This window comes from Haemaphysalis longicornis, unplaced genomic scaffold, assembly GCF_048455015.1.
Source record: "Haemaphysalis longicornis isolate Haplotype H1 unplaced genomic scaffold, Haemaphysalis longicornis Haplotype H1 scaffold_3, whole genome shotgun sequence".
Classification (NCBI taxonomy): Eukaryota; Metazoa; Arthropoda; class Arachnida; order Ixodida; family Ixodidae; genus Haemaphysalis; species Haemaphysalis longicornis.
Window position 1 is genome coordinate 28,241,403 of NW_027526335.1, and position 23,394 is coordinate 28,264,796.

A 23,394-nucleotide genomic window follows, 5' to 3' on the forward strand; every position below is an offset into this window, starting at 1 on the left:
TCATTAACGGCGCCACCTGAATGTAAAGGCAAATAAACGTACAAAAACCAAATTTAGGCTGCTGTTTTAGGCTATCTTGTAATAAGTATATATAGTGTCGGCGCGTGTGCGTGAGAGATCAACATGGTCTGCAGGGATCGTAGGGCTTTAGGCGGCAGCCATAATCCTACACGAGCTTTAACTGCATTCATTAAGACTAAAGGACAAAAGCCAAATGCAAAATTAACAAGCATAAAAGTCGCCCTACTTAAACTCGCCAGTTCTGCAAGTGGATCATTTTATTCCGCTGTCATCGTTTACTACTGTTAAACGAAGCCTGCATCACTTCTTTTAACTTTTTCAAAAATCCTAAATGCTTCGAGAATGTAGTCAACAAACACATCCAGTAATTACAATAAAAGGTCACAAAGTACCTTCGCCAAAAACTACTGCTCTATGCCCGTTAGATAACTCAGAAACTCGCGCGAGAAATTTTTCTCTTTTGCGCTTGGCATACTTAGAGCGCTCAAATTACGTCATTACAGCGGTGTAGCGGCTATTGGCCGGCTTTCTTTGAGTTGCAGCCATAAAAACATTCGATAGCCGCTTTAAAAAAAGCCACGAAAGCAAAGCAGAAACCGAAGGCGGATCTGATGCGACGAGAACATCAAGCAGTGCCTCTCTTTTTTAAATGCTTCTAGACGCGAAGGAAAGAGTGAAAGCGTTTATCGGAAGTGTTGCAGGGTCCCTTTAACTATTGGCGAAGTGCAGTCCTCACCACTGTACAACCCAACTCGCTGCCCTTAATAGCAACGTGCATATTTAATGATGAATTTTTAGGCGGTATGGGGATATTGCTCTACCACTGAATTAAAAAACTAGCAAACGTATCTATTGGCATACAAACAACCCTCATAATTTACCTGCAAACGTTTTCCCGGCAATCTGACCGACTTACAGGCAGAAAATATTACGAATAGCGGTGGATCATTCCTTTACTCATTTATAAATATAAAAAAAGTTATATATAAAAAGTTATTTAAATTTCGGTAGTATTATTTTATCTACTCATTGATTTACTTGTTTGTCTGTTTGCTTTTCGTTGTTTGTCACTTTTTTTCGCATGGCGGAGTCAAGTGTAAGCCAGCCAACTCGATATCGAGAGCTTACCGGGGTTGTTGTTACGTTGTAGACGTAATCTTTATGGTCCTTCGAAACTTCCTCGCCTTCTCTCCCGGCACGCAAGAAACCAGAACTACTCGACCAAGTCCCAGTCTGTGAATACAGAAAACCGTAAGGTCGCGACATTTCTTAATAGAAAACTTTGTTTCGTTTGTATAAAGCGCACACTGGCACAACTAAGGGCACCTAGCCCCCACCCCCGTCGCCAGAAAAAAAAAAGGAATAGGCTCGTCATATCTCCGAATAAAGCACAGCCACTACGTTTCAATCTCTCGGATAATCGGTCACGCCTTATGCAATGGCCCACAAGCAAATAATGTTATGATTTCTTTGTTTTTTAAAATTACGTGGTGTTCCAAAAAACCCTAAATTTCAAGCGATTCTGCTTGAAATACGAAAACAAAAAGTCATAAAACTAGGCAAAGATAGGTTACAACCCGGTGATTCAAGGAGTACCATGATCAAAACGTTAGCCAGAAAGTATGTCTCGCCGAACTGTACCGTTTCAGAATAAAACAGCGGGTGTTTCCGTTACAAAGAAAAAACAAAATAGGTCCCTCTTTTCAGCGTACGCACCTTTACGAAGGCAATTTAGTTTAATTAGTACCGAACGAGGTTCATGCCTAGCAGTATCATAATCGCGATAGCTAGCTAGAAAGAACACATTCGTTATAACTTAGCGTCCCTTGTAAGCTGACACAAGCAACATAAGTAAACGTATTACTCAAGGTTTATCTCGCAAGCTCGAATACAAATGGCTACCGCGATATCATTTTCCCTGTGCTAGAGCTACAAAGACACCTGAACTGGTCAGCAAAAATATTTATCACCAGTTTACCACTTCCCATAATCGAAAACACCATAGAATTCATTTTTCTGCCAGAATATGCGAGCTGTTCGCAGTAATCGGCTTGAGCTGATTTCCCAAGAGCTTACCTTAAGCCACTGGTTTTTTCCGTTGACTTGAATGACATCGACCGTGAAATTGACGCGGCAACCTCGCTCGTCGAATTCGACCCTCCCAGTCTTCCCATCAAAGACAACCTGCAATGGGGTCGGTTCGAATGAAACTCACATCGCCTGTCACACTCCAGGCCGCGACAGATAACACTGACGGACAAAAAGCCGAGAGCCGATAGCTTCTACGAACTACCAGGCTTTGCAAAGTCAGGCCAAAGCCAAGTACACAACAGCAATTCGAAGACGAGCAGTGGGTCATCTCAAGTGGCATGCTCAGCCGACGCTTCCAGGAAGCGCTCAGACAAAAATAAAATAAAAAATATAGCGCCCAATTTTGTATTTATCTCAACTGGAAATGCTACTCCGTAGTTATACTGGATTGTTACTGCCCAGAAACCTTCCATCCCCGTTGAAACGCTAACATTGCTATTGCGTTAGAAGTGCGACATAAGAATGCGGACCACGTAACTAAACGTTTGTGCTATTAGAAACCAATACAAAAGAAAAGTAACAGAAACACGGTGATGAGAAAGTGGCGATTTAATCGCGTTGTTAAAATGCCATGCGATATTCCATTCGCAGATAGGTATAAGCCCAAAAATTCCGGTTCGACGCAGAACATTAATTAAATTGCGAATTGCGAATTGAAATAGTAGGTGAATTGCGAAATTCACCTACTAACATTCGTAAACTCGCCTTTCAAACATTCATCCTGCCACAATTAGAATTCGCCTCGCCAATCTGGTCGCCTCACCAGAATTACGTAATAAATATGATAGAAATGGTACAGAATAGAGCAGCCCGGTTCATATCACGTAACTACACTATCAATTCCAGCGTAACACAAATAAAAATAGACCTGCAACTTCCTCCATTAGACAGTCGCCGTAATATTGCTGCTTTGTGCCTTTTCCACAAATATATTTTCACCCATAAACGAACCCGGCTACCACTTCAAATACCACATTGTTTTTCACGCAGATTGCATAATCAGTCCAGTTTCATGCGCATATACGGTAAAACCAATGCATTCAATTCATCCGCACTGCCTCGTGTCATCCGCCTTTGGAATGATCTGCCTGATAACATTGCCACCATATCTAACCCCGAAACATTTCGCCGTCAGCTACTCCTGCATTACACAATTTAATGCTGTTAAAATATTTTGTGTAACACCCATTACCAGGATTTTCGTGTATGTTGTGTATGTGTGTTTTTTTTTCTCTCACAAATTGTAGGCCACAAGTGTTCATGTACGGTGAAAAAGTGATCGCCTTGTTCTTGCAAAATATGTATAATGCATTTACATTTTGTTGTTACGATGTTCCTGTCTTCAATTTATGCTTTGTATTCTTATTGCGTTTCACACGCCCCCCTTACTCCATGCCCTCCAGTAGGGCCTGTAAGGTTTCTATGAATAAATAAATAAATGCGCTGATGCACTGCACCCCACTCCTAAATCTACGTGAAAGATACCAAACCATCTTTATTTCCGAAAGGAATGGATAAAGTTGAGCTAAGGGTACATTTTAGAGTTAAAAATATGCGGGCCTCGAATAAAAATTACCATTGCTTGGTCTCGAACACAGCTCGTTCACTCCAAATCCTGCGACTCCACACCTAGGCTACTGAGGCCGAATAGCGCACGTCTGTTAGTGTGTACGGCAGGAAGTGCGCGGCTTAACTGTACCTATCTTGGAGCGAAATATGGCAGATCCCTTCGGATCACACATGTATTTATTTAATCTTTACAGTGGCGGCATTTTCTCGTCCTGGCACTTGAAACGAAGGCGTCTTCCGCAGAGTAGGGCACATAATGCTTTCGCCTTAACAAAAGAAGAGGCAAATTGGCCCACAACCCATCGAAGAAAGCGGCAGTGCTCGTGCCCAAATTAGACAGATTTAGTTGGGCGCGCGCTCCGGACGAGCGTACGCCCCGGCGGGGCGGCTCGCGACTGCGCATGCGCAGTACGCTACGTAAACGCCCCGGCGATACGGTGCTACGCACGCAACGGCTGGGAGCGTATGCTCCGGGGCGCTTGCGGGGCGCTGCGGACCTGCTGGGAGGCCCCTTGCTTTCAAAATGGCTGCTGCCTCGGCGATGTCGGCGGCCGGTCGTGGCAGGAGGTTCCCCGACTGAAAACGCGGACCGTCGCGTGTTTTTCTCGTTAGGCGACAATGTTTCAGTTCCAACAGGCATGCAGACCAGAAATGACCGACCAAGGACAGCCTGGATGGCTCCCGAAGCGGGCGGCGGTGTTTGTGTGCGTGTCGCGGCGGTGGAATGCGCGCAGTGTTGGTGCAGATCGGCGGCCTCCATTTAGGGAATTAAAGAATTTTCGCCTGCGCCGTCGTCGCGCCCTCGGGGGCGAGCCGAGGACGTTGCGCTACCGTGTGAAACGTGAAGGATTTGTAGTTGGACTCCACGAATAAGAGGAAGTGAGTAATAGGAACGCATCGTGTATCTTATTGAGTTGCTGCACCCGGGTGAAGTGTATCACTAAACCGCCGTGCCAGCCTACCCGCTGTTTCATTTTGCGCGTCGCATTAGCGTCGCATGCCATGCTCAGTTGTATTTGTCGCATGGTCCTGCCGTATTTCATCGCTGAATAAAGTGAGTATCCCGAGCACTGCGTGTTGCTTCAAAACTTCGGCGTCGCGCAGTTGAGCAAAACAATGCGACGGGTGTATCATATTTTTCCCTAATACTGAATCAAGGTGAAAGGGTATATTTTATCGTACTTGCAAGATTTTTACAATCGAAACCAGCGTTAACGAATTGAAAAAAAAAAAAAAAGAAACGCCGTCCAGTACAGTTTGCCTTGGTTAGCCACGTAAAAAAGTTAAATTTGGGTACTTCGCGTTGGGTTCAACAGGTGGCGCCGCAAGGTTAAATTTGGGTACTTCGCGTTGGGTTCAACAGGTGGCGCCACAAGCGTTAGCGCACGCTACGAAAAACGCTGTACTAAAACTATCCATGGGCGCGTCGCGACGAGCGTACGCTCCGCTTTACGCCCAGCAATACGCTAACGCCCGGAACGCCCAACTAAATCTGTACATCGGTAGGGCAAGGAGTCTTACGCCCTTGAGGTACGCGTCGACCACCCGGCCCTGCTCCTCGGTCAGGTAGGCGATGCGGCCGCACGAGGACGGGACGCCGGTGTTGCGCACTCGGTGCTCGAACAGGTCCCCGTTGCGCACCGGGGGCTCTTCCCGCAGGGTCCGGTAGGCGCTGATCACCAGCTGGCCGGCGTCCACGATGGCCGCTTCTTCCGCCTGCGACCACCACGGTGGGTGGACGATAGCGTGACAGTCAATTGTTGCTATCTCTAGAAAGGACTATATCTAGTGAGAATGCAATGGGCTCATCGTCCGCGATAGGAGATGGATCAAACCCTACAACAGGGGCTCCGCATCAGCTTCTCAGCTGTCCCTGCCTCATGTGGATCGAGTGGCGCCGTCACGCTCCAAAATGGCTTGCTACCCAGAGGAGCTTTGCACGTTCTTTTTAGATAAAATGTCTTTGCAGGTTAATTTTGTTAGAAAGATAACAGGAAATGTCTTACCGTTGTCTCGTAATTGTAGGTCCGCGTCAATTCCTCGGTGTTTTGGAACCTGAACGCTGTGATGTTGATAGCAGCGAATTCAGAAACTCCTTCAAGGTACCGGTGGCTTACAACCTGCGACCAGAAGATATTGTTAAAAGCAGCTTATATGTAAAGCGTACGCAACAATACTCGCAAAATATCACAGTTTATATTGTAAGTCATAAACATGAGAGTAATGCCGTCACACGGGATAGATATTGCTAATGTCTGACCCACATTATTTCTTCAGCTAAATTCGACGGACACCCGTCAACTCTCTGCAGGCTCGTCGAGTACGTTTCGCTGAAAGTTGAAACACGCAACGACGCCTTGCGTATGCAACCGGCGCCACAGGGAAGTATTAACTGCACGGGTTTCGTCGGTCACCGCTCTAAAGAATGTGCCGCCCGTTCAACTCTACATACGCAATCCTGCGGGTGCAATGGGGCCGCAATTAATTGCAAGCAGAGCTACCATAAAGTAAAGCGCAAGGGAAAAGTGCGAGCGGACGATGGAGTGAAAGCCATCCTTTACCTTTCCTTTGACGTTACATGCCCGCCAGCAACCAGCACAAGATTGATTGATTGATTGATTGATTGATTGATTGATTGATTGATTGATTGATTGATTGATTTATTGATTGAGTGTGAAACGGGTTAATGAAGTGTCATCTTACCAAAAAAAACTAATATATCTATCTTTTATGCTCATTGTTTAATACTAGCGCTGCTCAAGGGCAAGCCCAAAATACTTTTTTTTATGTTGCAGATGGTAGCTGTCCTAGGCATTATTCCTCTGTGCTTTTCGTCCACCAGCATTGTAATCTTCTTTTAGTCATCTCGACAGCCTTCAAGTTAACTCCCTTTGTGTTACCCTTAAATCCTGGGGCTTCTGGAAGCGGAATATTTCCCTCTTGAAGATTTGGATGGATGAAGATCGAGAAAACAGCAGAGCCACCCCGTATATATTTCACCTATGCGTACTACCAAGTGCGAAGGTGTTTTTCCATCTTGGTAAAGCTTGATAGCACCATGCACCGGCTATAGGCCCAAAGTCGGTTCTGCTACAAAATGAACGCTGCCTTCTGAGTCCATGGGCTGATAGTGCTTGCAAAACTGGCTTTGTACGCCTTGCGCAGCGCCTTTGCCCAGTCGTATACGACGCTTTTGGCTGGATGGAAAGAAACGTCCCCGCGCTTTGGGCTTGACTAGTCATGCGTGCGAGCTTTCGAAAGGGCAGCGACCAAGTGCGAGAGGAACATGAACGGAGCATTATATGTATATGGCAAGTGTGACACCCCGTACTGCGCCAGGAATCTTTGCTTCCCGCACAAACATTCACACTTCCAGGTGAACGAGTCCACTCAAGGGACGCCTTTTTGACCCCTCGGTGCGGCCGCAAAGCAGTGAAGAAAGACTTTGGAAACGGCTTTGCTTTGCATCTTGTTCTGCTAAACACGTGCAATATGTGGCACTGGGGAAACCATGCACGCCAATAAGCAGTCGAATGTCCAGCGCCTGCCTTCTTCGCGCCTCGTGCCTGCCTTCAAGCTACGGTCTTGCCGCCAACATGAACCACTGGTTTTGACATTCAGAATATCTTATTCTATCGAACCACCGACAAGCACAATTTATAACCACGCCCCGAGATAAGACCTGATGAGGAAAGGCTCGAGTCTCTATCGCGAGCTAGCCACGCGGCCCATCCCCCTCCCCCTCCATCCCCCCTCCATCCGCGCGCAGGGTAAAAACGCATCATCACAAAGGAATAGTAGCAGGAGAAAGCAGTCTGTGTAAAGAGAGCGAGGGCAGGGAGTCATACTGACGGGCCTCGCGAGCACGTAGTGGTAGTTCCTCCTGCCCATGTAGACGTCACGCACGTGTCGGATCACGATGTCCTTGGCCAGGCGGTATTCGCAGTCGAGCACCACCAACTTGCGGCCGTGCGGGTCGGCCCGTTCCAGGCTGCTCAGCACGGCGTGGGCCTCTGAGCTGCGCGACACCCTCCGGGCGCGGCTCACGGCCAGCCGACGACCGCCGGCCGCCGGCGGCTGCAGGAGCCGCTCCAGGGTGACCAGCGCTGCGGGTCGCGAGGAATATCGCATCGCAGCGACACCTTTCCACGCGAAAAGAGGAGTCTACTCTTTCGCTCGCCTCCAATGCATAGATAAGCAAAGGCGCAAACTATTTTATTGGATTGTGCTTCCTGATACGTGGCTGCTTGAGATTCATTTAGTTGTCTCTGTAACTTGTAATTCTAGTGCCTCTCACGGTTATTAACATTTGCCAAAATGTTTCTCATTGAGGCATCTTTCTTTATTTTTTCTCCTTTATTCCCGGATCTGTCTTTAGGCTGAAGTGGGCAACTTCAACAAGAAAAAAAAAACTTTCTTTTGGCATGGCTGATTCAATGTTGGTTCATTCAGGAGGGCAGAAAACGAAAAAAAAAAAACGAAATGTTTATTAAGTCTGAGAGGAAGGAAGAAAGAACGCATGAAGATACCGCGAGTATTTTACTGCTGAAAAAAGTGAACATAGCAGCTTCTGGTTTGCCACATACAAGCTGCCTTGTTTTATTAACAGCGACACTGTTGAGTAAATCGCTAGTTTTGTGTCCGCAGTTAAAAAAAAAACCAAGAAAATTCCGAGCACAAGTGAGCGCGTGCAGTTGAGCTCGTGCCTCGCGGTGACCTCCCAGCAATTAAAAAAAAACCGAAAATGCCGAACGCTCGTGTGTGCGTCCCTCGCGGCGCCCTCCCAGCGTCCCCGGCGCACGTTTGTCAAACCAAGCATGCCTACATTGGCCAAGATTGGCGAAAAAAAAAATCCCGCGTTCCCGTAATTGTGGCTCGAAACGAGAAAGACACGTGATAGCGTACGCCCTTCCAAGGTGATGTCCAGTGACTATCAATTCCAAAAAATAAAAAAAGGAAGCTCACAATAGTAGAAACAATGATGGAGTAAGTGTCGTTGTGGAAGCGCAGAAGCAAATCGACAGCCATCGGGGACTTAAACCGTCGTGAAGGTCGAGAAGGGTGCATGCAGTTTCGCTACCTTCCAGTCTTGCGCGTGAATGTGAACTTCATTCCTTTTAAGTCTTGAAGTTAACGCATTCGCTATGAACCTGATTTCCCGCACTCCCACAGAATGTTACGCAGAAGCTCTCACCGTGATCGGAGTCGTAGAAGAACACGACTGAGCGGAACTGCCAGATCTGGGCGAGGTCTAGCACAGCCGGTGAAAGGTCGGGCATCATGCTGACTCCGAGCAGCGGAGGCGACATCGCGGCCTCCTCCTGCTCCTCGTCTGCCGTCGTCGAGGTGGTCGTTCCGTTGGTCGACGTGTCGTTGCCGATGCTGGCGGCTACGAGGCTGCCGATTCGGTCACCGGCGCAGCTTGCGGGCACAGTGGTGGTTATGCGCGGTACGTTGGTGCTGGCGAACAGCGAGTGCACCGCCTGCTCCGAGAAACCCGTCGTCGGGAGCAGCACCGTCGTCACGCCCGCACTCAGCTGTCGGCACACTGGAGGGGGCATGACGGGAATTAGGAGAGCGTCCGCCCTTTTGAACTTGCGGGGGTAGTTGCTCGGTCGAGCTGGTATAACAAACTTCTACTTGAAAGCACGAACGTTTGGCATAACAGGCTTCTACTTGAAACACACGAACTTGCAACGGATACGGCTGCAAGATGAAGACGACACAATGCGTCCTGCCCTAGTTGCTATCTCCGTTGTAAGTTCGCACTTTCAAGTAGAAGCATATGTTTTTCTTTTGAAAAACCCTGCGCTACAATATCGCTGACAGCGTTTTTTTTTCTTACAGAACGAGCAGTGGTGGTGTAGCGTCATCCCAAAGATGAAGGAATGACGAAACAACGAGGAAAAAAGCATCCAGGGGCGTTAATGGCAGCTCAAACAAAACAAAGGAGCGATCATTGTCTAATTCCCGGTAAGGTTTAGGTAAGCAGTATGTAGCTCAAGGTATAGCTAACCTGCACAGAGCCTTTCTCAATAAAAGCGAGTTTAAAAGGACATTTTTTTTTTTTTTCATTCGGAACCGCTATCACGCTGCTTGGCGTCGTTGGCTGTGAAAGGGGGTAATTCAAATAAATTATAAGAGCTTGAAAAAGCGTGCAGTCGAATCCCAAGTTAGCCTGTGCCACATCAATGTGATGGTCCTTGCGGCCGCGAAAGGCGCCTCGAGTATTTTCTTCTGCTGAATTTGAGAAATAAACCAAATGCCTCAATTTTCGCTATCCTGCGAAATAAAATAAATGCAGTTTACGTCTAAGTGCATGATGCTGCTACGAAGGAGAACGGGAATAAATCACTCCAGTGGCCATTCAAAGCCACCTCAATGGCAGGGGAAGACGTAGATGGGAGGGCTGGAAGCAGCCGGTGCTGTTATATGCTGCGAGCGCAGTAATTTTCCCTCATCCATCACCGCCAATTTACGATTTCTTTCCGAGTGGAGTTTGAAAAAGAGTACCATGCCTCATTCTTCCGTTTCGTGTTTAACTTCAATTGCAACCCACTCCCGTTTGTATTCCGCAAAATACATTGATCCGCATAACGAATATACGGGTGCCTCCTTCATTATTGGTATTCGTTCATTTCAGGACCACAGCACATTTACCTCTCCATCATCTTGAATACACAAACTTCCCTGCTTTCGCTCTCATCAAAGCAGTTCTCTTGCACGTTCTTGGTTATTTTGTCGTAGACACTTTATTCTTGAACACTTTAATCATAAAACAAGGGACGATTTTGGTCAATGACGTCATTTATGACCCTTAAATGGACACTATAGTAAGGAGTAAACATTTTCAAATTACATTAGCAGTGTAAAGCCTCAAATGCGTATGCTTAGTTCTGAGTCTTCCAAGCCAATTTACATGAATTTATTCACCAAGAAAAATGCATTTGAATGTACCGGTCCCCTCGCGCCCCCCTCTCCCCGATTTGATGATTTAGGCGTGACGACACAACTACGAGTCAACGGGGCAAGATTTAACGGTTTGCAGGCATGTTTAACGCATGAAAACTGTACGAGATCAAATAAAAAGTCAGTATTACCCACGAAGTTGGTGAAAATCTAAATTTATGAGGATTTAATAGCATGAAAACCAGCGTGCCGTCATCGTGATAGTGTGGCGACCGTGAAAGGTACATAATACTTTCCCTTTGGCTACCCATGGCAGAGTTACTGTATTGGAACTTTGCCAAGAAGTAAAATAATGGTTCGCATGAGTTAAACTGCACAATAGAGTCGCAAACTGGACATCGTTCAGTTAAATGTCTCTTTAGAGGAGCCATAAAGACAAAATGCACCTTTGTTCAGACTGAAAGCACTGGCCTTTGGTAACTCATTCAGCTCCATTCCAGTCACATGAGACGTATTTTTACTGAAAAAAATAGATATTGAAAAACTCAAATTTTCTGCTACAGTGACGTAATATGGGTAGGATTGACGTATTTAGGGCTAGGACTACAGATATAGTTATCAGCGTGTTAACAGCCGGTTAACACAAGTGCGATTGGTGGTCAGCGACTTCCACTTGCACTTTGGTGACGTCATAAAGAGCTCTAAAGGCAGTGGCTGGCGAGTCTACACTGGTTCATATATTTTTTAATATCTCAATTGTTTATTGGTCGAAGGTTGCGACAATATTGGTATCATTGTTATCAGGAAAACGCAGTCTTTTGAATGAACCGAGCTTTTATTTTGTATTCGTGGCCCCATTTAACGCCTCGAAGCATACGAAGCGCCCTCACGTTCGTGCGTCACGGTGAAAAGGTCGTCGTCGACGGTGGCCCTGTGCGTGTCGAACTCGATGCCCAGCCGCCTGGCGTTCTGGCTCGTGTTGAAGTTGCTCATGGCCGACTCGTACTCCCGCCACGCATCCCTGTGACTCGACTTCAGCAGCACGCCTGCAGAGGCCGTCCCGCAGAGCGCATCGTCGAGTGAATACGAAGCGGCTTAAAACAGGCACATCAAATACACTCTGAACCATCGCTTCGAATAACGGGCTATAGCATTAGCAAATGCAAAGACAAAATTCAGCGCTGTTCAGACTCCAATTATATACAGTAGAGATTCGTTAGGACAAACTTGGTCACGACAAATTTCACGGTTAAAACTAACAACAATTTTCTCTCTTGTAACGGGCACAATGCAAAACACATCCGCTCAAGTCGAAGTTGTGATAACACGAACAAATTCGAGTTCCTCTTAGCGGGAGTGCACTGCACAAAGCACATATTCGAAGCTAGGCGGGGTTTTCTCTCTCTCTCTCTCTCTCTCTCTCTCTCTCTCTCTCTCTCTCTCTCTCTCTCTCTCTCTCTCTCTCTCTCTCTCTCTCTCTCTCTCTCTCTCTCTCTCTCTCTCTCTCTCTCTCTGCCGAGCCCGCGCGTGTGCGCGGACGCCGGTTTTCGGGTGTTTCTTTTTTGGCATTTTTTAGGGGTCGCATTTTAAGCTTTGCTTTTCGGCCGCCGATTTCAGTTCATAAATAACGTGTACATATCTATCTGCATGAGATTACAGATGACCTTCAAATACAGCTACAGCTGTAGACGTGTGACCGTACAAGTGCTATGATTTTGTAATGCCCGAAGTTCATATGGTACGTCGTAAAGATGTCACTTGTCTTGTTGCACTGAAAACAAAAATTATCGCAGCTTGCACCAGTGGCACAACGCCAAAGAAACAGCAGACCTGTGGTTCGACCTAGCGTCTCCCCTCACTAACAGCGGATCCCAGGAGAGAGGGAGCAGCCGAACCCCAGCAGCGCAGAGCCGTTATGGACGGCACTGTAAAGCAAAGACCATTAAAGTATGTACAGTGTTTTATTCAGTAGCAATCGTCATCGTCCCTTTCGTCCTCGTCCTCCGACGGCACAGTCGCGTAAGGAAAATCCTCTTGCAGCGCGTCCTCGCTTCGGTAGACCTCCACTTCTTCGTCAGCTGGTCCAGTGGCCATCTCCACGTGTGAATTGTGAAGGGATGGCTTGACAGATTCGTCGTCATTGTCCTCGGCGCGGCGTACACGTGGTGCGCCGGTCGCTACAAGACACCGGCGACGGAGGCGGGAGCTTCTCATGTGGCATACGCCCACGCGCAAGCCTGTACGACGCCGGGCGGTAGCCGCAAGGCACGCGCTCACGTGCGCTCAGGGTTTTCTGCCTCCGCCAGACGGATTTGTGTCGGCCTAAGAAGCTCTGCTGTTTAAAACTTCGGCAGGGACACTAAAGGTTGCTTACGTCTAGCAATAGGCAAAGTTCAGGGGGTAAATGTTTTTGAACGGTGTTTCCATGTATTCTGTCCGGTGTTTCTGTCGGGATTCTGGCACCGCCACCTTCCTTGGTGCCCCGAGGAGGAGCAGCAGCTGCACCGCTGCACAGAGCACCCTGACTCGCTGGTGGCTGCTGCGCCTCTGGGTAAGGGCGCGGGAGTTGTGCGAAAAGCGGCAGGAAGAGCCATGGCTGTGGCCAGCCCGATATAGAGCTCCCCCCCATTTCGCAGGTGCGGCAAATCACGTGTTACCTTTCCTCCACGCTGGGCTACAACTCGTCCTTCTTTTTCGGCGCACGCACCGCATGCTTCATGATGTATTGTAAGGACCATCTTTCGCCGCGCCCATGATGCCGCCATGTATTCCCGTAATAAGACATATCGTATCATCCTCATATTATCATATTTTATTTCCTTAAAGACCCACAAAGGGGTATTTTATTATAAATGGGGTGGTTTCTACCCGAGATTAAGAACAGTGCCACCTGTTATCTGTAACAAAGATGACTGGTTACACTTGCACTGATGGTTGACGGGCAGGTACGTGATTGCGGTGGGGTGGTCAAACAGGTGGTTCCAGTCCTTGGCGGCACGAGGAAAGGACGCGGAAAAGGCGGTGGTTCTATACTCGGTTACAACTTTAGAACGGCGACGACGACGACGATGATGATGATGATAATGATTGCGATTGGTTTCCCCTTTGTAGCGGGGTGATGACGTGTCATCTTACTAAAAAGGACTAATATACCTACGTTTTATACTCTTGGTTTAATACTAGCGCTGCTTAGGGCAGGCACAAAAAATTATTAGGCACAAAATACTTTTTTTTCCTGTAACAGGTAATAACTGTCCTAGGCAATATTCCCCTCTCAGCTTTTCGTCCACCAGCATTCTAATCTTCTTTTCGTCGCCTCGGCAGCCTTGAAGTTAACTTCCTCTGTGCTACCCTTAAATCCTATAGGGCTTCTGGAAGCCCAATATTTCCCTCATGTAGATTTTGATGGATACCCTCACATTCAAACACTATGTGCCGCATAGTTTCTGTTTCTTTTCCGCGGACCACACATACCCCATCATTTTGTGAATACTTGCCCACAAAGCTCTTTGTTCGCAAGCAACCATCTCTAGCCTCAAAAAGGAAACGAGATGGCAATGCACTTGGATTCGGTGGAGGACACCGCATGATCCAGGCGCGCTGCCCAGGAAACCTGGGCATCAGGAATGACAGGAAACTTGAGTCTTGTAAGCCGCAGAAAGTTACATATCTGACTGACTCAAAAGCAGCACTACAACTTTTGCAGCGTGGGATTCCCACGAAAAGGGACTGTCAGTGTTCCTTACGGCTTGTGCAAGAACTCAGCAGCAAGGGTTTTCATGTGCGGTTTCAATGGATTCTATCCCATGTTGGCATCAAGGGCGATGAAACCGCTGAACAGATGGCACGGAATGCGCTGCAATTTGCACCGACTGTTAAAAGTTTCCGCCAATCACTTGAACGACTTCAGGAGAACAGTCGTCGAACCTCTCAAGTCCTTGGGAAATCCCTATCACCAGCCTTGCGTCACAAAAGGGACTTACTAGATCGGAGGCAACATTACTATACCGCATCTGAATGGGCTCAGCGAAGACCACAGTATGACTTTTCAAGGTGGGCCTCGTGTGATCGCCTCTGTGTTCGTCATGTGCAGTGATAGGGGATGTACACCACTACGTGATGTGTTGCCCAGATTATGATGTCGAGCGGACTGCAATGCTCTCAGCGATTCGAAAGCTGGCAGCCCCACACAGCACTCTGGACCACATCATCTTTGCAAGGGGACATTGGATGCTGCGCAGAGATGTGTCGCGCCTTCTACTAAGCTTTCTTCAGGAGACGGAACTGGCAAACTCGTGGTGAAAGGACACTACCATTGACTAATTAGGAGGAGCTTGGGCGGAGCGCTTGCGGCAATATCCAGCCAGCCTAACCCCGCCTCATCTCAGACAACCACCACCACCACCACCAAAAATAAACGGAAGTTGCCGCTGTGCCTCACCACCGCAGCCGGATGTTACTCCGCGCGGCGCAAGTAGTGCGTCACTAGGAATATTTTAAACATGGCACGAGCCATTTACCTGATTTTGTGGACTTAATCTGCTTGTAAACTATTGCAGTGACGTCAAACAAACCACGTGACAAAAGATAAACGACTTCACGCATTCATAGCAGTCTCCTTTCAAAACGCGTGCGCCCGTTGACATCCGGGAACATCTCTTAGGCGGAGGGATACCGTACATGAGCTATTGCCGTTCTTAACTTGTTTCCGGGTATAGTGCGGTAACGGGAAACTTTAAGGGGGTGACTGGTGCGGTGTGAAATGCACCTCGTCGGGATGATGTATGTGCATGGTTGAGGGGCGAATGAAACAGCTTGTGAAATAGAGAAAGAGCGGCTATGCGGCGTCGGAGGGAAAGCGGCGGTAAACCAGATTGGACTTTTAAGGCTGAAACGCTAATGTCTTAAGTATATAACGAATTTGGGAATCGGGCAAAGCGATTTAGATTCGACTCGAGGTCATTGATGCGATAGCTATTTCAGGCGGGCTCCACATAGCTGAGGCGTATTCCAGTTTTCGACTGGTGAGGGATGTGCATTAGAGCAGTTTCACGTGTTGTGGTGCGGACGCAGCTGACGCTTCAAAAATCCTTGTATTTTTTTTTGTTCGCAGACGAAATAACGTTAGTAACATCCGCATTATAGATATTTAAAACATGGTTGGGCTTCTACAGGGGCATTGGTGATTTCGAATGAGAATAGGAAAGGGTTTTGGCGCTGAGTGAATGAGACAAGTTTACATTTTTGGGGGTTAAGTGCCAGAAGACACTTGTCACACCATTTGTGAATGTTGTTCAGATCGTGTTGCAGGGTTACTTGATGAGAAGCATTAGGGATTGTACTGTAGAATACGCAATCATTAGTGAACATGCGGATTTTGCAAGGGACAGGTCATTTATGTAGATAAGAAATAGTAGGAGGCTGAGAACACAACTGCGGTACTCCTGACGTTACTTCGAGAGGGTGAGAGGATTCGTTATTTACGTACACGAAGAAGGCTTTAATACATAAGGATCGAGATTTAGCCGGGATAACTTTTCTATTAGTTTGTTGTGGGGAACTCTATCAAAGTATCTTGGTTGTGAGTAAAAATGATGTCAGTCTGCAAGTTTGTGTGAAGGTTCGTATGTCGTGAAGAAAGAATGTTAATCGTGTTTCACATGGAAAGCCCTTGCGGAAGACATGCTGTCAGTGGCGTAGCATATTATTAGAATCGAAAAACGTGTTAACATTAGAACATAGAATTCCATGATTTAGAATATCATGGAATATAGAATTCCATTATATAGAACATTAGAATTCCATGATTTTCCATGGGACGCTTGTTAACGAAACGGGGCTATAATAGAGTGGAGGGTTTCTATCACTTAGTTTGTAGACTGGAACGATCTTGCCTATTTCGCAGTCGGTGGTGAGTGACTGTGAAAATATTAGGTGCAAGTATGGTACAATGGTATTGGTGATGTTTTTAACAGCTTTGAATTAATTTCGTCAATGCCACATAACGACGAAATTTTGATGTTTTGTATTATGGAGAAAATGCCCTCTGTTGAAAATTCCAGTGCACGCTTTGTGGACGCTACCAAAGCAGTTGGGGGAATGAAGGCACACTAGGCTCTTTGGTGAATACCAACAAAAATGCAGTGTTAAAAAATGTTATCAGACTCGGCATCTGTGATTATTTCACCTGATTCGTTACTTAGGCTGATAGTACGGACTAATTTTAGTTGACGACCCGATAAAATCTTTCGGCGTTATCACTTAGCGTGTTTGGAAGGTCCATGTTTAAAAAAAAAAAAATGCGCGTTTGGTGTTCCGCACTGCGGTAAGATAGTCATTTTCGGCAGCGTAGTATTTATCCCCCGCGCTGGCGTTGCTTTTGCTTTTACCCGACGGAAAAGGCGTTCCTTCCTGTTCCCCAGTCGTCTTAACGTTTTAGTAAACGGGGCTTTTGCTGCGTAATACAAAATGTAGTCTTCGGAATAAACTTATTTGTTAGCTCAATAAGCTTTTGTTTAAGAATTGCCCAGTTGTCATAAACAGACGGGTAATGAAAAGTGGCTTTAAAATCTGGCAAGAACTTGGCGAGATGACGTTTATTTGCTTCATATTTGCCTTTATCTTATAAACAAATTTTTTAGTTCGCCATTTGGCGTCGTTACGAGAAAAAAGAAAAATTGACATGGATAACTTATGCTCGCTAATTTGTTCAAGATCGGCGATAAGCTGGAGGAGGGGGTTGTTAGAATTAGATGAAGGGTATTTGCAGAATTGCCGGAAACCCGTGTCGGCTCTGATACAACAATTGAAGTTAGAACAAGCATCTATAAATCCTCTTGGTCCTTTGTGGTTTCTTTGTGTGGTTGTCCCGGTTTTCCAGGTAGTATTATTAAAGTTAAGTCTTCAAAAATCAAAATATGAGCATTCGGGTGGGCTGTGGTGAGCACATTTAGCATGTCAGTAGATTAACGTTCGGTGGCCTGTAGCACACACCAAGCAGTATCGTTTGAGGCGAAGCGCGACAAATCAGCCATAAGATTTCGTTGCCAGATGCTATGCTGATGGGGGAACATGGTAAATCTGGGCCGACGGCGAAGAGCATGCCGCCTCCGCTAGTGCATTTGCGTTCTTTTCCGTACAAGTTAAAGTTAGGTAGATTTGCAAGAATTTCAGCGCCCGTCAAGTCACCGGAAAGCCACGTCTGTTACTTTCTTCGAGCCATGTATGTTACTTTCTTCGTGCGAGGGGATTTCTATGCAATTTATTTTACAGTTTGCGTAGCATTGTCAAAAATGTAACGTTTCGAGTCCAGATTAAAAGTTTTAAAGCGTGCTTGGAACTTCGTTGATTTCGTTTGGGCGAAAGCAACCAAGTGCCTGTGGGAGGCTCGGACATACTGGGAGAAATTTTCGCAAATGCTGAAATCTGTTCCTTTCAACTTAGGGGCGTTCGCATGTATGGCGTCTTTGGTCTAATGAGAGGTGAATTTTGCTATTATTGGGCGGTGACGATTATTGGCATGGCACCCGAGGCAATGTGTGCGATCTATTTCTTTTGCGTCGATGGCTATTTTCAGGTGCTCAAGGCAGTGGTTAATAATTTGCCCCTCTTCATCGGCATTTGTTTCGGTTGGAATAAAATCAGGAACGTTGTAGAAAATTGCCATGGCGTGAGCGGTTTTCAGTGTCGTCTAACCTAGCCACCAGCTCGGAGGCCAATAGGTTTGTTTCAGTTGTGCCGCATGGATCAATTCAAGACCTGCTTACACAGTTCAAAGGTTGTGGTAATGGCTCTAAAAGAGTTTATTCGTGCGCTTACTTAAATCAGATATCATTTGGGCGGCTGTTAACTGCTGTTTCTTTTACTTTTTTGGTTATTGTACTTCACCGAGAAGTCAGCTTAACCAGTGTAGATTTTTTATGGTTCGGCGAATATTTATTCCATTTCAGGGCCAGGGTTAGTTTCGATATCTGCCGACAATAACAGTAGTATAGACAGCAAGTGGTATGGGTATACTCAAGGATAATATCGAGAAGGCACTGTGGGCTTGACAGCTGCACTAAGAAGTAATTACTCTGTTCTTTGCAATTAGTCCCTTGCAATCTATCTTGCAATCATTCACCTTAAAGTACAGATTCTGGGAATTGGCCTTTTGCGCATACGTGGGTAATGGAATTGGGCAAGTGAGCTTCCAGATACACTGATAAAATACTAGCCTTGGGGCACATTTCAACATCCCCAATTTTGGGGCTTTGAAGCGCCGAAGCTACACGGGGACTATAAGGTGCGCCGTAGTGGAGAGGAACTACAGATTTTATATTTGTTATATACCATATATGTGTGCTACTGCATGTTCCGTTTTCGTTGTTTTACCACGCGTGTTTTACCACGCTCTGTCTCCGTCGTGTCACCGCTTGGAAATGGTCTTTCGGGCCCAGTCAAGCTGTTTATTTTCCACTTTTAGCCCTGGTAACCATCCAGAGAAACTTTTCTGGAAAATAAATAAGAAATTGAATTGAGTCGAATTTTCGGCCGCCCGGGGATCTTTAACGTGCGCTAAAAATCTCGGAACACTGGAGTTTTCTTTTTTCTTATTCACCAGAAAAATGGCCACCGGAGCAGGAGACGAACCCACGTCTCTTTAACCTCGACACAGGGTACCGCCATTCCCATTCCCACTTTTCGCCAAAAAACAACTATTAGTGTTCCTGCCCTCGACATCGGCAAAAATCATCCTCATGCACGCGTACAGTAAGTTTTATTGCGACGTGTGCACCCACAGCCCCTCTGCCAAATATGACGACGGAGCAGTAAGTAGCACGCAGGAAAAAAAGCTCCCCGACTCCCGGGGAGTCCCCGTTGTCGGGCGCGTCGGCTACTCACCGATTCTGACAGCTTGGCAGGTCTCCTGCAGGCAGACGAAGCACGCGATCGACAGAAGCAACCCTCGCCGCCGTCGTCGGCTACCTGTCGGAACCACCTCAGCACCCATTGCGGCCGTCACCATCCCACATTCCCCAGAAACCCAATTCCCTCGAACGCGCACAGCTGACTCCTCGAGTCAGACGCAACAAAAACGTAAGCGTCGCTTCCCCGAGGGAGTGCGATAGCTTTCAGCCCGAAAGAAGGTCGCAAGGACGCGAAGTCAAGTGCGCATTGTTCCCAATTAACTCCTCCACGGTGGCACAATCACCTCGTCCACGCCGCGACGCGGAAGATGAAACCTCCATTTCTGGCCCGCTCGGAGCTGTTTTGGCCTCCCTCCTCTTCCCGCTCATCCTCCCAGGGATGCGGATCGTGCCTCCTCGCCTCTTTCTCCCCTAAACCGCTCCTTCGCACTTCCTCCTTGGCCCGTGCGTGGCTTGGTGACGTCACAGTCCCGGGCAGCGTGCACCTGACGCCATCTATGAACACTGGTGCGAGACTCACTCGCGGGGCTTCGAGCGAAACGCGGGGAAGCCACCCTACACGGGCCGGGAAGCGAGGACAGTGCGCGACTGCGAGGCCGGTTGGTGCAGTAGCCGGAGGGGCATTAGGGGCTTCTGCGGCTCCGCTCTTTCGTGCCCCCGTATTCGTGTTCGTTCCTTTCTTTACCGTTTTGTCTTTCTCTCGCTCTTTCCACCTGCGTTTCAGCTGGCCTGGACGCTAGTCGTCGCCATGGTAACTCGGTGACAAACGCCGTGTTTGTCACGTGGGTCGAACGTGACGGGTAAACAGAAATCTGGGTCTCACGTGAACGGGGCCGGTCAGCAACAGCTGGCCCGGTTGCGCCTGAGCACCTGTTTTCGTCCTCGCTTTCCTCTTTGTAATAACCTGTGTGATCTGACGACGTACGCTAGGGTTAGTTGGTGCCATCTTTAAGGCGCGTATCTACGTTTTTTTTTATGTTGGGCTTTTTTACCCAGCTCAAAAAACACTTAGCTACTACAATATATTAAATAAGAGGTAAGCATTCTTTGACGAGCACCCCGTAGCACCAACAACGTAACTCCATGTACCTGCGCATGAACGATTAATTGGTTATGTAAACCACCTATTGCAACGCTTTGTCGAATGAAATGAAACAATACGAATATGAAAAGCTAAAGATGCCCTAACAACACCTCAAGGACATATCTAATCTACTGGCCTGATTCTTGTGAGGCAAAAATTTCAAAAAAGTGAGGAAACAAACAAAAACAGCAGCAGTCCCGCGATGCCTAGAATCTGCACAAAAATGCATGATTAGCAAAGTTAACACATTTAAAAGTTATAATAACGAAAATGTAGATTATTTTGTCAAAGTTGAGTAAACAAGAAGCAAAAAATAGAACGAAAAAGTAATAACGAACAAACGAAATCCTAAATGTCTATCTAACCCACCGCTATCGTAATTAAGCGCTATCGTTACAAATACAGCTGTTTCCTATGAACGCAGCTACGATTGCTCAGTGCAGTGCAATCACGTTAAGTTATACCCGTGTTGCACAAGATAGGCGTTCGAATCTGTTTCATTTATCAGAAGAGCAGTCCGTCACAAGCGTTACGTACCGCTAAACAAGTGCGAAACTCCTTTGTCCATTCAACCTAAAATTTTCTTTTAAAGATAGTCTTTCTTGGTCTACTTAAACGCACAAATTTCGGTCGGTTGATCGGTCGGTCTGTCTGTCTGTCTGTCTGTCTGTCCACAGTCAAATCTAAACGTCTAAGTCCGGTGTCATGTTCATACTCTTCATCATTGTTGAACAAGAACAAAAAAATACGCAAATTTAAAACAGAAAATCTATACATAAGTGATATTTGCAGTGGTCCTTTTTTAAACTTACAGGATGCTTGGTTTTTTGCGGTAGCAAATGAAATAACATAACTGCAGAAAAAAAATTCACTCCGTCGGCTGCTGTTGCCCGCGCTACTATTGCTCCTGGCGGCATTTTAAGAAATCAAACAGCAACAGTAACAAAAGGTTTCACTAGATAGGTTCCACGTTCAGCTTGGAACGCTCGTGGAGTAGGGTAATGTGGTTCTATAAACGTTGGAGTAGGGTGCCTCGATCCATGCGAGCCTCCACCGTACGGCAGCATTCGCGTCGAGGCCCTCGACCTGGAGGAGTGGAACGCGGTAAATTTAAATTGACTCGAGCAAAATTTTAGCGTGCTATCTTGGGAGGAACAAGACGGCAGAGGAACAGCATGGGAGGTGAACAGCTGTTAGGTGAACAGCTGTTAGAAAATAGGCATTTACTTGGAAGGGGCGCCAGTCGACTATCACTTTTCGTGGGGATTTGCAACGAAAAAAGCAGATACGCGGTCATTTTTTTGTGACTCTTAACTTACAAACAGTCCCTGTAAACAAGTTTTATGTATAAGGTCAATGTAGAATACTAACGTTTACACTAATAAATAGGCCTAGGCCTCCTTTACCCTACAGCCGAAGTATTATAACAGCGACCTGCCGAGACGATTTCTCTCTCTCTCTCTCTCTCTCTCTCTCTCTCTCTCTCTCTCTCTCTCTCTCTCTCTCTCTCTCTCTCTCTCACGTACACCCACACGCACGCTCACAGGCACACACAGAAAAAAAGGCCAGCAGTCAAGAATGTCGAGGAATTGGGCAAAGGGGGCAGAGCTTAACATTTTTCTAGTTGAAGCAGTAGTTTTGAAAAGTTTAAAGAAAAAATTACTGCCCTTCCACTCAGTGAAGAAGGATGGCCTGCGAAGCTAGGCGCAGTAAGGGGACTACACGAAACAAAACACGTTTGTTTCAAAGTTGCAATTGAGAACACTTCCTAGCTAATTAGCCGAATGAAACTTCGGCGAAGCAGAGCTTTATTCTAGCGGACAAACATAGAGCTGTCTGGTTTCCTCCCGCGTCGTAGGCATCTTACTGTTTGTGTAACGCAACAAATCCGCTCGACCGGTGCAGACACCACACCGGTGGCATCCGACTGTTGGACGTCCACGTTTAAACCTTCCGACAGCGCAACGGGCCCCTCATCAGTAAGGGCATGAACCTTACAGCTGTTCGTGCACGCCCCCCTCCCCGTTCCCAACCCGTGCGCGCATAAACCGGAAACCGGTTATGTACGCGTGATCAAAATGGTTGCTCTGAAAGTCTTTTAGGTTGGACAAATAATAATGGCTCACGTCGGAGTTCCAAGCGGGCAAATTGCTGTTCATCCGGGACGAATTCGCAGCTACTCGACGAGCTGCAACTTGCGGCGGCAATGGCGGCGGCAGCGGCTTTACTTTGTTTTCTCGCCCATTCGTTGTGTTCGGGCGGATGCTTCTTGTATTCCCACTCCTCTTCCTCCAAGCGAATGAGATGCGTTCGTCCCATAGCGAGTTAAACCTAGAAGGCCTCAAGCTTTATTCTAGCGTACAAACATGTGGCTGTCCGCTGTGGCACTTTCTTTGTATTTTTCCTGCAACGGTTAACTGACGGCTTGTACAGCAGCGTCGCTGTTAAAATAAAGTGTAGAAAAATATGCTTTCCGGATGGGTCCCGAACCCACGAGCTTCGGAATGCGCGTCCCATGCGTTACCAGTATAGGCTATCGGAGGCCGCTCTCCCCTCCACTTTCTTGAGTATCCATGGCAATGTAATTGTATCCTACACTTGGCGACGCTAGACCTAAAAGCATGTCGTTAGGCTTCCCGTCGCATAACCACGTCGCCTACTCCTCGTAGAGTGCGCGCATCAACTTTTGCGCGAATGAGTTATTAATTGGAACAAATGGGAGGCTTCGCTGAGATTTTCAGTTACATCGGCGAAATTGATTTTCTTTTGCGACAGATTTCCCCACGGCACAAAAGGACGTTGTCAAAAGGT

At 47.0% G+C, this 23,394-nt stretch overlaps 1 protein-coding gene across 1 annotated transcript in view; it reads right to left on the reverse strand.

Annotated features, from left to right (window-relative positions):
• Positions 1–19,893, reverse strand: part of LOC144175180 (glutamate receptor 1-like) — a 29,945-nt gene extending 10,052 nt beyond the window's left edge. The window contains exons 1-8 of the mRNA XM_077704285.1: positions 19,474–19,893; positions 11,481–11,636; positions 8,876–9,229; positions 7,534–7,787; positions 5,688–5,801; positions 5,203–5,397; positions 2,098–2,205; positions 1,150–1,254 (exon numbers count right to left, since the gene is read on the reverse strand). Coding sequence (XP_077560411.1) covers positions 1,150–1,254; positions 2,098–2,205; positions 5,203–5,397; positions 5,688–5,801; positions 7,534–7,787; positions 8,876–9,229; positions 11,481–11,636; positions 19,474–19,597 — 1,410 coding nt within the window. The 5' untranslated portion in view covers positions 19,598–19,893. The remainder of the gene's footprint in view (positions 1–1,149; positions 1,255–2,097; positions 2,206–5,202; positions 5,398–5,687; positions 5,802–7,533; positions 7,788–8,875; positions 9,230–11,480; positions 11,637–19,473) is intronic.
• Between the last annotated feature and the right edge of the window lie 3,501 nt (positions 19,894–23,394).